The 15,946-nt window shown below is 32.5% G+C and overlaps 5 protein-coding genes across 9 annotated transcripts in view; 3 read left to right on the top strand and 2 right to left on the bottom strand.

The window, feature by feature from the left end:
* Window positions 1-360: 360 nt before the first annotated feature.
* On the bottom strand, window positions 361-3,547 carry LOC108563543 (nucleolin 1-like). 3 transcript variants are annotated; one of them, XM_017922247.1, is made up of 5 exons: window positions 3,366-3,545; window positions 1,957-3,003; window positions 1,798-1,893; window positions 1,641-1,718; window positions 361-818 (listed from the first exon to the last, which is right to left on the bottom strand). In XM_017922247.1, exons 1-5 carry the CDS (start codon window positions 3,468-3,470, stop codon window positions 663-665), a joined length of 1,482 nt encoding a protein of 493 aa, XP_017777736.1. In that variant the 5' UTR covers window positions 3,471-3,545; the 3' UTR covers window positions 361-662. The 3 variants fall into 3 exon arrangements, with proteins under 3 accessions (XP_017777736.1, XP_017777735.1, XP_017777734.1); XM_017922246.1 differs by lacking the exon at window positions 1,641-1,718 and having other exon boundaries at window positions 729-1,445; window positions 3,366-3,547; XM_017922245.1 differs by lacking the exon at window positions 1,641-1,718 and having other exon boundaries at window positions 729-1,448; window positions 3,366-3,547.
* Window positions 3,548-4,162: 615 nt separating this feature from the next.
* LOC108563514 (solute carrier family 35 member B1 homolog) lies at window positions 4,163-5,401 on the top strand. Its single transcript, XM_017922207.1, has 4 exons — window positions 4,163-4,498; window positions 4,552-4,782; window positions 4,847-5,056; window positions 5,118-5,401. The coding sequence occupies exons 1-4, from the start codon at window positions 4,163-4,165 to the stop codon at window positions 5,310-5,312; spliced, it is 972 nt and encodes a 323-aa protein (XP_017777696.1). The 3' UTR covers window positions 5,313-5,401.
* A 514-nt stretch (window positions 5,402-5,915) lies between these two features.
* Window positions 5,916-6,893, bottom strand: LOC108563516 (ubiquitin-conjugating enzyme E2 N-like). Of its 2 annotated transcripts, none has more exons than XM_017922212.1 (2): window positions 6,737-6,893; window positions 5,916-6,432 (listed from the first exon to the last, which is right to left on the bottom strand). In XM_017922212.1, the coding sequence occupies exon 2, from the start codon at window positions 6,428-6,430 to the stop codon at window positions 5,972-5,974; it is 459 nt and encodes a 152-aa protein (XP_017777701.1). In that variant the 5' UTR covers window positions 6,431-6,432; window positions 6,737-6,893; the 3' UTR covers window positions 5,916-5,971. The 2 variants fall into 2 exon arrangements, with proteins under 2 accessions (XP_017777701.1, XP_017777702.1); XM_017922213.1 differs by having other exon boundaries at window positions 6,698-6,893.
* A 683-nt stretch (window positions 6,894-7,576) lies between these two features.
* On the top strand, window positions 7,577-9,713 carry LOC108563513. 2 transcript variants are annotated; one of them, XM_017922205.1, is made up of 2 exons: window positions 7,577-7,673; window positions 7,726-9,713. In XM_017922205.1, the coding sequence occupies exon 2, from the start codon at window positions 7,749-7,751 to the stop codon at window positions 9,603-9,605; it is 1,857 nt and encodes a 618-aa protein (XP_017777694.1). In that variant the 5' UTR covers window positions 7,577-7,673; window positions 7,726-7,748; the 3' UTR covers window positions 9,606-9,713. The 2 variants fall into 2 exon arrangements, with proteins under 2 accessions (XP_017777694.1, XP_017777695.1); XM_017922206.1 differs by having other exon boundaries at window positions 7,736-9,713.
* Window positions 9,714-12,379: 2,666 nt separating this feature from the next.
* LOC108563541 (transmembrane protein 198) overlaps window positions 12,380-15,946 on the top strand; it is a 58,058-nt gene continuing 54,491 nt past the window's right edge. Inside the window, exon 1 of the mRNA XM_017922243.1 lies at window positions 12,380-12,640. The gene's annotated coding sequence lies outside the window, so the exon portion shown is untranslated. The remainder of the gene's footprint in view (window positions 12,641-15,946) is intronic.

The raw sequence follows: 15,946 nt of genomic DNA on the forward strand, positions 1-15,946 counted from the left end.
GTGCTAATTATTTCTTTTCAACATCATGCGTTTAGTGAATAAGATTTTATTTAAAAAAAAAAGATATAAGTCTTATTCGTATATATTTATTAATTAAACATTCATTATAATAGGTAGACAACAGACTCCAGGGAATACATTCAAGTTCCTGTTAGAACAAATTCTCTTCGAATAAGTACCATTCATGTTTTTAAAAAAATATAATACATATAGGGGGGAAATAATTAAAGATTACAATAATAGCGCATTATTGTGAACAATGTATTCTATCAATAACATACATTAGAATGAAAAATATGAAATTACATTCACTTCGAAACAGCAAAATGGAATACGAGGACAAAAAAAAGTATCTGGCAAATACAATTGTATATAAAAATTGTACGAAAAAAATTAAACAGAAAATTATAATTAGAGTTAATGTCAGTTGATTCGAAATGTATTCAAAACAAAAATAGATTTGTTTGTTTAGTACTAATCACAGATTTTATAACTTATACCTAGAAATAACTAATATCTAAATAAAAAATCCGCAATAACGTACTAACTGTAGATGAAAAACGAATTCAAGTCACGTGAAAAAAAATTGTTTAAAAATAATAATAGTATGTTTAAATCATGGAGAAAATGACAGTATGGTTTAATTCTAGTAAATTCAGAATTTAGTCTTCAAATTTAATAGAATTAACTGATGTGTCAATGGCACCGCCTCTATAAGAACCGCGCTTTTTCTTAGTTTTTTCATGACGGAAGGATTTCCCTTTCGTATGTATCAAATCATTATTGGCCCTTTCTCCCCAAGATCCTCTCGCATTTTTCTATAAACAAAAACAAATGTGTCATTTCCTACTGTCATTCGATACGTTAAAATAATGTAAAAAGAAGAAACGTGATGCGCACGATTGCAACTTACCTATGTACAAAGTGTTTTATATATATAAAAAAAACGTTATGTTTATATAAAAGTTAGTCTAATCATCGAACGTAATTTTCTTATTTTGAGCGGGTTTATCGGCGCCGAAACTGTTGCGATTTCCACCATCGAATGATTTCCTGAAACCACCGCGACCTCCCCTATCTCCGCCAAAACCTCCACGACCACCCCTGTCACCGAAACCTCCACGGCTTCCGCGTCCACCCCTATCGCCAAAACCTCCACGGCTTCCACGACCACCCCTGTCGCCGAAACCGCCACGGCCTCCGCGTCCACCCCTATCTTCGCCGCCGAATGACTTCCTGAAGCCACCCCTATCGCCGAAACCGCCACGACCTCCGCGTCCACCCCTATCATCGCCAAACGATTTTCTAAAACCGCCGCGACCGCCTCCATTCTCATCGCCGAAAGAATTTCTGAAACCACCTCCGCGACCCCCAAATCCGCGTTTACCACGGAATCCGCCACCGCGTCCTCCGCCGAAACTATTGTTCGCATCACCTTCCTCCTCCTCCTTTTTGGTTTAGAAAAATATGGAAAAAAAAATAATAAAATTAGTACAAGAGGCAAACAAGAATACAGGCTCTGTGCGAACTCAACAAATTAACGATTGATTAAACAAACAAAAAATGATTCAAATAATTCTGCGCGAAATTGAATCTTGGATGCCTGTTGTACCAATTTTTCTATTGAGATCGCACAGTACCTTGGCATTAAATGAATTATCCTTTAATCTAGGATCTACACGAATTTCCTCATCCTTCACTCTTCTAAATGGAGTACGCTATGCAAAACATGAACATTAATTTTCAAGTTCATCAATATACTTGAAATAATTATTAATTATAAGCTAAAAAAATTACCTGATCATTGCCATTTGCTTTTACAAAGTTATCGTAAGCTGGTTTCTTTGCAGGGGTACCTTCATCACTTTCGGCTTTCCTTTTAGCACCCTTGTTCTGTTAATAGAATGAAGAAACATATATATATCATTTGTTCAATTAAATTATAGAATAAAATACCTTAGTTTCTTCAGTAGCCTTTTTCTTTGCTGGTGGTTCATCTTCAGAGTCTGAATCTTCAGATGAAGATTCCTTCTTAGCTGCAGCCTTTGGAGCTACTTTAGAACTTGCTTCAGTGGGCTCCTCATCAGAGGAATCATCTGAACTAGATTCAGCTTTCTTTGCAGCTGGTTTAGCTGGAGTGGCTTTTGGCTTGGCCACCTCCTCTTCATCAGAACTATCATCAGATGATTCTTTTTTAGCTGCAGCTTTGACTGGAGTAGCCTTCACTTGAGGTGTAGCTTCCTCATCAGAATCATCATCTGAAGAGGATTCAGCCTTTTTCGGTGCTGCTTTAGCAGCTGGTTTGGCTGGAGCAGTTTTGGCTTGAGGTTTCTTTTCCTCTTCATCAGAACTGTCTTCTGATGAAGATGCTGCTTTTTTAGCAGCTGGCTTTTGAACTGCCTTCACAGGTGCTTTCACTGCAGCTTCTTCCTCATCAGAGCTATCCTCTGAAGAAGATGCTGCTTTTTTTGCTACTGGTTTAGCAGCAGGCTTTGCAGCTGGCTTGGTTTCTTCCTCATCAGAACTCTCATCTGAAGAATCTGCTTTCTTGGCAGCAGGCTTAGGTGCTGGTTTAACTGGTGCTTTTGTTTCTTCCTCATCAGAGCTATCATCAGAAGATGATTCTGCTTTCTTTGCAACTACTTTAGGTGCAGGTTTTGCTGGAGCCTTTTTTACTTCTTCATCAGAGCTATCATCAGAAGATGATGCTTTCTTTGCAACTGGTTTTGGAGCAGGCTTGGCTGCTACCTTGGGTTGTGGCTTCACTTCATCATCAGAACTATCTTCAGATGATGATTCTTTTTTCTTTGCCACTGCTTTATTTGGGGTTGCTTTAACACCTCCATTTACTTGTGATGCCTTTGTTTTAGGAGGCGTCTCCTCTTCACTGCTGCTGTCCTCTGAACTTTCTGCATCATATTTCAACTTCTTGGCATTTTGTCCAGTTTTCAAGTAATGAGAAATAATGTCAGTTAAAGTAGGTGAACCTTTCACTAATGTGGCCTGAAATAGAAATAATACAATTCAGTTACTATTGCACAATATATTAAAAACTATAATAAATGTGCTTTATGAAATGTTAGGTTATATGTATACAGTATTGATGAATGTTTCAATATATTGTAGTTTTCTTTTCTTAAAATAAAAATAAAAAAAAACTTTTACATAAATAATTATCATCCACCAATGCCTCTATAGTTAACTTGGTTTGACATGTCGAGGCTTCAACTTTGTACAAACAACAAAAACAAAAGTAGAACCTGGCGTTCGATCCCACGTGGGACCGCCATTCGCCACATTTTTTTTCATGTTTTACAAGTAAAGTACAGAATGATTAGTAGTAGAGAATAGTTGATGTTACTTACCGGCTTTATTTTGTTCTTAAAGATTTCAGCAACAGATTTATCGCCCTTTGATAAATGTTCAAAAATTACGGCAGAAGCCAAAGAAGCGTCAATTTTCGTCGCCATTTCACCCAAAAAGAAATTAAAAAGACTGATACAAGTTTGCTCAGAACGGCAACCGACCTCAACTATTTATGGTTTGTAAGGATTACCAACATATTTTACAATTTGTCACTGTAGCCAACGTAATAAAAATATATTAAGCAATGTTTATTTTTGTTTATTTATGAAAGCTGATAGAAAGAGCATCTATAAATAAATAAGCTGTTATCTAACTTATATGCAAATTATTTTGTTTGTATATTAAAAATAAATAATAGTTAACTTTTTTTAAAATTATAAATGCGTGCCATGCGTGCTATAAAAAGCAGTATAAAAATAGAAACAATTAATATTATATAAGAAAACTAAGAAAAAGAGTACAGTGTTGTATTGAGACTTAAAAAAGACATCAAACAATTATATTAATTTTGATAGTATTAGAAAGGAAATCCTTAGCGTGATTAAAATTATAATTTTAATAATATTTGGATTTGAATGAACCACATTCGAATTAAAAATGGGAGGTGATATTTTAATCCAATAGAAAAGCGAAACGTTGACACTTACTTTAATTAGTCAACAGTTGTCAATATTTTAACCTCTTTGCGATGTGTTCAAACATTCTAAAAAGTATGCAATCGTAGCATATGTGCAAAGAAAATCCAACTCCGAAATAAACCATATATTGACGTTGTTGTAAATGTTATTATTGAACAATGAATAAGAATAGTAAATTCTTGCTGAGTGCTGCTGGCATCTTTGTTTCATACTTCTACTATGGAATAATGCAAGAGAAAATAACCAAAGGGAAGTATCCACTACAAAGCGAAGATGGTTCCTCCACTTATTATGAAAAGTATTCTTATGCCTTAAGTTTGGTTTTCATTCAGTGCTTAGTAAGTTATTTGTTTTCCAAAGTTGCTGCTGTGAGACATGAGGTGGAAGACAAAAAGCACAATTTGAACCTACTGTACTCTGGTGCAGCATTAACTTATATATTGGCTATGGTGTGCTCGAACATGGCATTACAATGGGTTTCCTACCCAACTCAGGTGATTTGATTGTTATGAATTCCTTGAATTGTATAATGTAAATGATTTTATAGGTTGTAGGAAAATCTGTTAAACCAATACCTGTGATGATATTAGGTGTTTTAATTGGGAAGAAATCTTATCCAATGAGGAAATATTTATTTGTTTTATTGGTTGTAATTGGGGTTGCTTTATTCATATATAAGGACCAAAGTGGATCAACTAGCAATCAAGAATTATTTGGATTTGGTGAAATTTTGCTAATTCTTTCATTGATCATGGATGGTCTGACTGGGGCTATGCAAGTAAGAGACTTGTTTTTATTCAGTATGTCTGAAGGTTTTCATTTAAATGTATTCAATTTTGCAGGAGTTGATGAGGGCCAATGCAAAACCATCTGGTGAACAGATGATGCTGAACATGAACTTTTGGTCTTGTATTTATTTAGGAATTGGACTAATTTTAACTGGTGAAGGAATGGAATTTTCAAAATTCGTCGGAAGACACCCTTACGTGTTATATAATATCACTTTGCTTGCTTTGGCTGGTGCCATTGGGCAGCATTTTATCTACTTTATGGTAAGTTCCAGTAAACGTGCAAAAGTGCACATCACATAAATAATCACGTAATTTGTTTTAGGTTTCTGGATTCGGTCCATTGCCCGTATCCATCGTGACAACGACGAGGAAATTTGTAACGGTATTAGCATCTGTGGTGATATTTGGAAATTCTCTTATACCAAGGCAATGGTTGGGAACGATTATCGTCTTCTCTGGTCTTTTCTTGGACTCAGTTTATTCCAAGTCGGCGCCCAAGAAGAAAGAAGTCAACTAGTAATTGCAAATATGTTCCTAAAAGCGAGGTGCAAATGTATTTATTGTGGACAATTATTACTCAAAGTAAACTTCTTAATGAAATTAAAATTATAGAATCCATTTATTTGATAAGAAACGTCAATGAGTACATAAATAAAATATAATGTTTTATATAAATGCTCGAGTAGGAACGGACAGCATTTTATATATCTGTAATTTTATAAAAAAATATTTTAAGTACAGCCCTGTCCCCTACTTCTGAAATTGAAACCGGAACATTTTCAACTCTGCGCACAAAAATCCATGGTAAAGGATATTGAGTGATACAGAAAACGAACTGTAAATGCAAGACAAAACTATTGGAATAGACCACGATTAGAATAATTAAGAAAGTAGACAAAAAATGATACAACAATTAAAGATCTCGTTTTCCCAGCAAACTAGTAACATCAATACTCTGATTGATTGTATTGCAAAATAAAATGAAAATCATAAATATCACAGGCCTATATTATTTACATTTACTTTTCTTTGAAACCAATTAAAACTTAAAAATGTTGTTATATTATTTTTTGTTGTTGTTTTCGTCCAAGTTACGTAACATAAGAATTAATATAAATAATACTATTTAATTTCTAATATGTTCCCTAAACAGAAAAATAATATTAATCATGGATTTTAATTGTTCAATGAGGCGTATTCTCTGGTCCACTCCTTGGCTTTCATTATAGCCTCCACCTCGTTAGTCTTCCACATTTTTGCAACATCGTTTGCAAGTGGATCGTCCGGATTAGGGCTGCCCAATAACGCTTGGATGGAGAGTAGCACCGTGCGAATCTGGAGTGCAGGACTCCACTGATCTTTCAATATGTCCAAACATATGCGCCCCAACTTATCAATATTGGGATGGTAAATTTTCGTCAGGAATCTGACGTTCGGCGGATTCAGTGGATAGTTTTCTGGTAGGAAGAGCTCCAACTGAAATAATCCACCCTCATATGGTGAACCGCTTGGTCCTGCCATAATAACATGGAAGTATCTACAATTATCTTCATCTGGGTATGCACTTATACCTGGTGGTGGATCTTTGGACAGATTTTTTGTTTCAACTAATATTCGTTTAGAGGTACTTGCCATTCCTGAAACACAAGAAAATTCATTATGTATAATAATAATTATAGTAAACTAACATGGAAGCACAGGATGTAAGAATTTACATGCTCAGCACAAAGAGTTGAACTGATGACAGGCATTATTGTTATATATGGTACTGTTCAATGACTTGAATATGCGACAATTAGAACACAAAGCACAATTATGACTTAAACTTTTATTTATGTATATATATAAATGGGTGATAATTAGATAGATTAAGTTTGATTGCATTTAATGATGTTGGATTACCTGAAGCTTATTTAGGACTTGGTTCTGTAGGAGACTTACCGAATCTCTTATTAGTCAGCACAGCAGCTAATTATCTCTAGAGTGAACGATATGAAAGGAAATGTATCTAGAAATACACCTTAGATGTTAAATCCCATAGAAATGTTAAAGGGGGTTATGTACAAAGAGGCTTCAGTTTGACAACCATCTGTTCATGGCTGCCTTCAATTAAGTGTATGTAGCCAACTGTTCACCAAAGATTGCAAATACATTTAAATTTTATACAATACACTTAATAATATTTCAATTATCTTCATCTTAACTATGATGTTAATATCATACAGATAAATCGTTTAAAAAAATAAACGAACATATTTAGTTGCAATTGATAATATAACATAAAATACAAGAGTATTACTTATATTTAGTAACATAAAATCATTTGAGACTAAGACTAATTCATATTAAATAAACAAATATTTAAAATCACAGATAGATTAATGAAGTATTTGTAAAAAAATAGATTAGATGGGAAAATTTAAATATAAAGTTGAGCTGAAAAAGAATTTGTTTAAAATGCAGATTGGAAAATGTAATTGGATGTAATAAAATAATTGAATTATATTTATTGTTATTAAAATGAATAACAACAAATATGTTAATTTAATTAAAAAGCAGCTGTGAAGTAATCGAAAATTAAGGGATGATAATTTAAAATAGGGCGGGAATGACAATATATTTCAAGTCCGTGCAAAGTATTTTTACTGATAGAAAGGAGTCTCCTCATGTTTTTAATTATAAATAGTTTAGCTTATTTGTATCTTATAAAATAGTATGTACAAATATATTAACGTTCTTATGTGTATTTACTAGAAATTTGTTTAAATTCTTAGACCTTAATGTACGCCTCTGTCGCTGAAATATTGATTATCTTAAGTCATATTTTGTGAAAATTATATATTATCCAAACAATAGTTCATCATTTCCGTATCATTAGGTATAGATGCTATTTTCGGTTTCATTTTATCTTATAGAATTCATTGTTTCAGTCTGTTTCAGCACTCTTTCAAAGATGAGCAGAACCACGGATGGAGCTGTCGTGCCTCCTCCTGCAAAGAAAAGAAGAATAATGACGACGATGACCAAACCGAAGAACAAAAAGCAATGCTTCAAAAAAGAGTGGTTGCAGATTGACGATTTCAAGAACTGGCTCACACCGGCACCTGAAAACAATTACGTGGCCAGGTGCAGAGCATGCAAAGTGGAATTCCCTGCCGATCTCAGTATCATCAAGCAACACGCAAAAGGTGTGAAGCACTCTAAGAAAATGAAGGCCATACCGTTTCTGCACAGACCAATCATCGAGACTGTCATCAAAACAGAGAAGAACGATGATACACTGAAGAACAAGACGGAGGAGGCGCAAATTAAGCTCTGCGAATTCTTCGCCGAAAACAACATATCTTTTTCGCTGATGGAAAAGTTCGATAAGGTGTTGAAGGAAGCGTTCCCGGATTCCGAGATCATAAAGAAGATTTCGATGCAGCAGACTCAGGCCACAATAGTGATGAAGAATTTGATCAGCGACGCAGAGAAAGATCGCTTGGCCAAACTGTTGCAGTTCACCTCCTTCAGCATTGTTCTTGAAAAGGCTCAAGACATTGGATCAATTAAAAATATTTGCGTCACCGTCAAGCATTTCGATAAAGAGAAGAATCAAATCAAGAGCAGTTTTTGGGATGTCTGCCCAGCGAATGCAGTGACCGAAACTGCGGAAGCTGAACAAAAGGAAAACATCTTCAACTCTTTGAAGAACTCGTTCACGTCCAGAAATATTCCTTTAAATAACGTCATTGGTTTCGCTTTCGACGACTGCAGTATTATGATGGAGTATTACTCGTTCATCGCTAACAAAATGCGAGCTTTATGTCCCAATGTATCAGTCAGCAAGAACGTCTGCAGATCTTTGAGTTTGTGCTTGAGCGAAGCCTGCGAAAAGATGCCGGAGAACTGCAAAGAGTTGGCCAACGATCTCTTTGCGTTCTTCTCCAAGAAAACTTGCGATTTACCGCAGTTCCAGAAGTTCGCTGATTTCCATATCGAAAATGAGAAGCTGCTTTTGCTGTCCTCGTCGAATGTGGTTACAGGAATTTTAGAGCTTTGGCCTGCTTTGTTAATCTTCTTTAAGGAAAAAGCAACTAAAGAGAAACTTGCTGCCGCAGATCCGATCTACAAGAATTTAAACGATCCGTTCGTTAAGGTATATTACATCTTCTTAGCATGGGCCTTACCCAAACTGGACAACATCCAAAAGCACTATAACTCTGAGAGAATTATTATATTGGATTTGGATAAAATAATGAGGGACACTTTGAAGGAACTTCTCTTCTGTTACATGGAGAAATCGCACATATTGAAAACCAAATTAGAGTATGTAAATCCCAAGGATAATACTAAATTTTTGAAAACAAGATCCGTTTACCTCGGCGTCAATGTACAGGAAGAACTGAACCAAGTGGTCTATAGATCAAATGCTGAGGAGCTGGATAAATTCTACTCGAAAAGCACTGAATTTTTGTCCACCATGTGCGTAGAGTTGAAGAAGAGATACGCATTTGGTAATTGCGTTATGCCGCTGTTGGTCAATCTTAAGCCAAGTATGGCTACAAACGCTTACAAACAATGCGATTCGCTGGTTCCGATCTTGAGACTTCTTCCAAGACTGACGGAAAAGGATAAATGGCAAATCATTGATGATCAATGGCGCAATCTTCCACATTTCAACTTTCCAGAAAATACCATTTCCGATTGCGTCGATGAATTTTGGGGAAAAGTATTAGTGATTAAGTCGCAATCTGGTGATTTGGTATTCCATGATTTGGCCAAGTTCGTCTTGAACATTTTAACATTACCCCACTCATCAGCTTAATTCAAATGAAAAAATATGATGACATGGATTTGATTCTATTATTGTCTAATTTTAAAAAATATATAGCTTTATTAAAAATATGGCCAAAAAATCATTTATATATGTAAACGAATTTATTTTGTAGAAATATTACAACGTGTCTATGTAATTGTTTGCATCTAAATGTCTTATAAGTGTACAACAAAAACATATTTATAGTCAAATATACATAACTCAGTTAAAAAGTAATAAAACTTATTTTGTTTAATTATAATTTCCACACATAATATTATTACTTATTCGTTTTAATATAGTGTGATGTTATTCAGATATTTAACAAATTACAAAAGTTGCTTGAAAAACGTTAAATTTTTAAACGCAAAACAGGTAAAATAAAATTTATTTTGTTTTCAAACCGTACTATAGTGAACCTCCACTGTCGCAAGTATTACTGTTTAAATTGGAAGCAAGTGTATATTGGGGTGCATATAGTACACTGATCTTTATTTAAGTATTTACAATTGCTTGGTAAATTCATTATGGACGTGAATAAAATACTAAATTTCTTAATGCGGAACAAGCAGAGAAGTTTTCTTATTATTAAATGGGACTTAATTTCTAATTATATGTCTTGGAATTTAAATTATGTTTATATTTAACACAGACAATATTAATGTCGATTGACAATAAATCATTGCATTTATAGCACGTATTTTATTGAAAAAAAAAATGCATAAGGAATTCTCTTTTACTTTAGATAATTGCCATAATTAATATCCCAATCATAAATCAACAATAATTCATTATAAAATAAATAATTGCATTATAATAACAGGACTACGATTAACATTACTATTACTGTATCTAATAAACAGCAATTAGTAATTATGTTACTTGAAAATTAACGACAATTACATCAGAAAAATATTTCATAATTATCCAAACATACATCATATCAACAAATTTAATGATGGAAAATAATAATAAAAGTATTTACAATATAATTTACACAATTCAGAAAATGAAATGATATTTATTATAAATATATCTTAAATTAAATACTCTTTAATAAATAAAAGAAAAAAACATTAATGCAAATAGTTATAAAAAATTATAATTTTATTATAATTATATAGTACACAAGTTTGTTTTAAATTCTTAAATTTTTTCATATTTATAATATATGAAAATAAAGGAATTTAATAACTTGTGTCCTTGCAATAAGAGAAGTGTGTTATTAGATAAGTATATGGAATAATTAGAAATAAAATCCTGAAATATTTGCCAACATTTTTGATGGTAAACTAAAAGCAAAATTTGAAGCGAAATAATCCAAATCTAAGTTCTTTTAAAAAGTACAATGAAATTCTTTTTAAATGTACGAAGATTTTCTATTAGAAATGGTTATGTATTTTCATAAAATATTATGTATAATATTGTAAAAGTGACATAAATTTAACTTTGACTTAAGCATGATTCAATAGTTATTTGTCTATGAGTTTTTGATTGCATCGTCATTGTATATATTGTAGATCTATTTTATTTAATTGATTATACAATATACACTTCATCTATATTTTTTTTAAGTATTGAAAATTGTTAAATAATTGATAACTTGTATGACAATTAAAAGCACTATTGCAAGGTGACATCTGTGGGATTAAAACAGATGTCACTAAAGATAGACTAAACAATTGTTTTTTTTAGATATATTCAATTTTATTTTGATTTACTTAAGAACCAACAAATATATTTTTTTAAAAGTTATTAACAATTTATAGGTAAGATTAAAATATAAATAATAATAATAATAATATTTATTGCAACAAACATATGTATTTATTTATTTATCAACGTTTATTGTAAGTCACAAAACAACAAAAAGAAAACAAGAATAAAATAAATACACATTAAAAATTATTAATAATCATTGCAAATGTTTTTTTTTCATTTTATTCGTGAATAAAATAATAAATTTCTTAATGCAGAAAAGTTAACAATTTGGTAAATTGTAAATAATCTTTTCTATACAAACTATCTTTGTAGTAATAACAATAACAATTGTAGTTGCATTGTAATAATTATATAATTACAGAAGTACAAAGTAAAAAAGACATGCATCATTGCAAAAATATTGTAAATTGTTTGTGTGAATGTAAGTGTTTTTAAAGATGATCTAAGTCACCATAGAAATATAAAAAAAAATCGATGAATGTACTAACAAAAATTATCAGTATGCTTGACAACAAATAAATAACAGAATTCTGTTTATTTTCGGTTTTGTTTAAATAAAGGTGACAGATGAAAGAGACTGAATCGTGAATGGTGTAATATCTCATGATACCTAAAAAGTAAAGTGTTTAGTTTAGAAGCAACGTGTTTTACTGTGTGCAATATGGGAAGTCTTGTATAAATCATATCCTTTGATATTTCAGCAGGATATGGATGTCAATATTTTATCTGTTGCGAGGACACCTAATGGTCCAATCCATAGTTGGCAGCAGGAGGCTGTCGCATCCATTGATGTGGGTGGAAAATTGATGTCTATGGAGGAAGGGTCAAGGATGCATGTTGGTACAGCCGAAAAGCAAAGTGCAACGGAAGGACGGACCTGGATGCGGAAAAGGTTGCACGGTTTTGTAAATAAAAGGGGAAATGGAAATAATGAATGTTTATAAAGCGACGCTTGCGTAGTGCACAAAATCGAGATTGGATTCGCAACGCATCGCGACGGCGCTTTCACCAATAGCGAAGCCAGGCGAACGAGCCGATTCCTGCAGACCCGTGCAATCCTGATTTAACTTGGCCCAGTCAGTTGGTTGGGCTCCGACTGTCCTGAACAGCAGCAGCAGCAGTTCCGAGTGTGCAGTGCGCTCATCTAGCTCGGCTCGGTCTTCCGACTGTAATTCGAAAACACTTCTCAATCGCTCCAAAAACATACTAGAACTTATCAGTGTCTTCAAAGAACAAGGATCAAAGAAACATCGAAATCAGGAAACGGACTAAAATGATCACCGTCCAATAGGAGTCTGCAGGATCATGTCGCTCGAACTCTGGTGAGTGACCCTACAAATTATCAATAAATATCCACTCAATTTGTTGATCCTAGCATTAACAAACTGCAAGTTCCTTTGTTTGTTTGTTTATCGTGCGTTAACAGATGGAACACGGATAAAAAGGGAAATGAAAATGCACAAAATCAATAAACATAGTTTGCCAATGTAAAGAACAGGAGGCGCTAAACAATAAAATTTGAATTCGCGCTCCGCTCGCATCGCGCGCCGCATCGACGAATCTTCTCTGCCACTATGATTCAATAATCGTCCCAATTTGTCCTATTTAAAGATTCATTCGCATCCGAAAGACCAGTTGTTGTATTTTTATACGGCGTCGTATAAATAATGCGACCGAGCGCAAACTGGAAAATGGACATTGTCTTCCCTTTGTCCTACTCTGCGAACTGCAATCGCTCCTCCTCATTACGGACGTCGCTCGCATTTTAATTAATACGTTGATAAAGGTGCAGAGAGCTTTCGCCGCAATTGACGGGACAAAAAGCTCGTCGTCGGGATGTTCCTGCTGGAATGGAAAACATTGCGAAAACCCGTTTATAATTAGCACAAAAGGCAATAAAAGTTCGCATTACGTTTTTCGTTTTTTCCGAGCGAAACAGCCTTTGTTTCCAATTCCTATTTACCGAAGGTAATTACTCATATGTAGGATCCATTTGTAGTGTGTTCTTATTCATACGTTGTTACCATTCTGACAAACTCTCAATTCCCAAAGCTAATATACCTATCCCTATTTCTATTCTCTTTGTTTTTAATAGAAATTTTGTTTTCTCTTACAAATCAATATAAAATCGAATTAAAACGTTAATTTAAACAGTATCCAAACTACATTATTTTTGAGTAAATGAAAATGAGAGAATCAATTTGTTACACTAATTTTAACAACAATAACACACTCATAAGTTATAACAGAAGCAACTAGAGAAAACTTTATAATATAACTAATATTAATAATTTAAATCTAAAAAGTTTGCACTAAAGTAAAGGAAATTAATTTATTTGTATTTAGGACTTTTTAAGGCAAATTGATTGATTTTATTAAAAAATAATTGAAGATAGATGACTAATTATTTTTTATTTGAACGAAAATTTTATAATTATTTTTTCTATTAATAATTAAACTGTATAAAAAGTATATTTAATATTATTCTTATAAATACTGTTTATTATTCTATCAATATTAACGAAATGGAATATACAGATATTCCTTTGTCCAAGTTAATAAAAGCTATAACTGAGGTCGTGACCAATGTGTTTATACGTTTCTTTTTTTTTTATTCGAACGTTACAATATTTCAAGTTGGAATGAAAAGAGAGTCTCTGGAATGAATATTTACGGTGTAAATTTCCGTTCCCAAATGGTGGACAACGTACAAAACGTTTGTGCGGACGTTAAGATCGAGATTAGTGAATCGTATATCAATGAGTGAAAATGTGGTCGCCTTCGTCGACAAGGCTTAAATAACTCAGCTTTGGTGGAGACACGAAAGCCCGAAAAGAAGACATTTTATGGACATCTATTTTACACACAGTTAAGTCCAGACTCTTAAGTTTGTTATTTAAAGACGTAAACATGAATTATTTTCTAGCGAAGCTAATAAATTAGATTTATAAAATAATATCTAGTAAACATACGTATTTTTGCTTCAATTTTATCAACTTTTTTTTCTAATTTGCTATTGAAGAAAATATCAACACAGATTTTCTTCGTTGAAAATTGTTTTTTTTTAACAAAAAATTATATTAAAATTTAGGATAAATAATATACAAATATTTGAAATTGAAATATTTTCATAAATTTTATATTTTCTGAAAATTTATTGAAATGTTAATGTAATTTTTCAATCAGAAAAATTAAGTGATTCAATGATGTTAATATTGATTATTTGTAAATAAAGTTCGCACATTGTTGGACAGCGAAGTAAAATTTTCTCTTCCAGACCATTGCTTTTTAATCCAATTCCGTTCACGAGCTTGACTATCCCATTTACAAATAAAACATGGTAATTTTATACAAGCAGATTGCGGACCTAACAGCTTCACATTCGCAAAATTGATTTTATTAAGAAAATTCCATCAACAAAGTTTTTACTTTTTTTCTGCATTCCCTACAAGAAACTTTCTTTATATCCTTTAAATTAGTACTTATAACTTTATTTTTTAAAATCAAAACTATATTTAATCTAACCTTCTACTTTTTTTTTTAAAAGGTGACTTAATTAAGATTGTAATTCTTTAAGGAATTTTTCGCTTTTACATCGTGCCATAATGTTGATGCGCATTTTCTAATAAATAGAAAAGAGAAAATACCGGTAAAGGGAAAATCGATTGAAATTGCAGGAATAAAAAGTTCGCAACAATAAGTCTTGTGAAACGTAATCGAAACCGTTGCACAAATCAAACACACTCACAGAAAAGTTGTTAAATCTTTTGCAGCAAAACTAGTAGTTAACTTCTACCAGACTGTACATAAACTGCAGTTATTTATATATATTTTTTAACTAAATAAAAGTCAATTGCAATGTGCACAATACATTACGTAATAAACGAAATTTCAATTTGTTGTTTCTACTATTGACTTAATCACATCTATATAAATTATTGAGAATTTTAAACTGAATATGAAATTTTGTTGTTTATTTATGTTCAGAACATTGAACGCAAATTTATTTATTTACACCTGATGAATCTGCGATTATTTAGCGAAATATTAGTAAATGTATTAGTAAATTTTATTGATGTTTAGATTAGATTCATAATGAATCGGAGAAGTTTTTTTTTAGTTTGAAAACTAGGCGCACTCGGAATACGTGTCAATGGGTTCCAATAGGAACTCCATGAAAGTGGGCATCTGGTAACATTATTTATAGTAAATACCCCACATAGCGCTACCACTTCTTGTATCTCTCTTTAACTCTTGTGATTTATTTGTTTCGATGTATACGTTTTATTGTTAAATTGATTTAGAGAAAATGAAACAGTTTAAGCATTTAAATTCCATCCGAACTACTAAGTTCAACAAAATGCACTTGTATAATCATCCGTGTTGTAAACACGAGATTTAAATAATGAGGAATTGAAAGAGCTAATGAACTTCTCGAATAGAACAGTAAACAATAAAAAAGAACACGGAGCAAAGGAGAACCAAGAGCAGAGCTGTGTCGATGAAAGAAACGATTAAGTTCATATAAATATTCATATATATATATAAATATAAGATGTTTTTCTTGTTTATTTATTTGTTTGTGTGTGAACGAGATGAGCGAACTAGAAAACGGTATTCGAGATGAA

Source organism: Nicrophorus vespilloides, unplaced genomic scaffold (assembly GCF_001412225.1).
Source record: "Nicrophorus vespilloides isolate i.1.1-1 unplaced genomic scaffold, Nicve_v1.0, whole genome shotgun sequence".
Lineage (NCBI taxonomy): Eukaryota > Metazoa > Arthropoda > Insecta > Coleoptera > Silphidae > Nicrophorus > Nicrophorus vespilloides.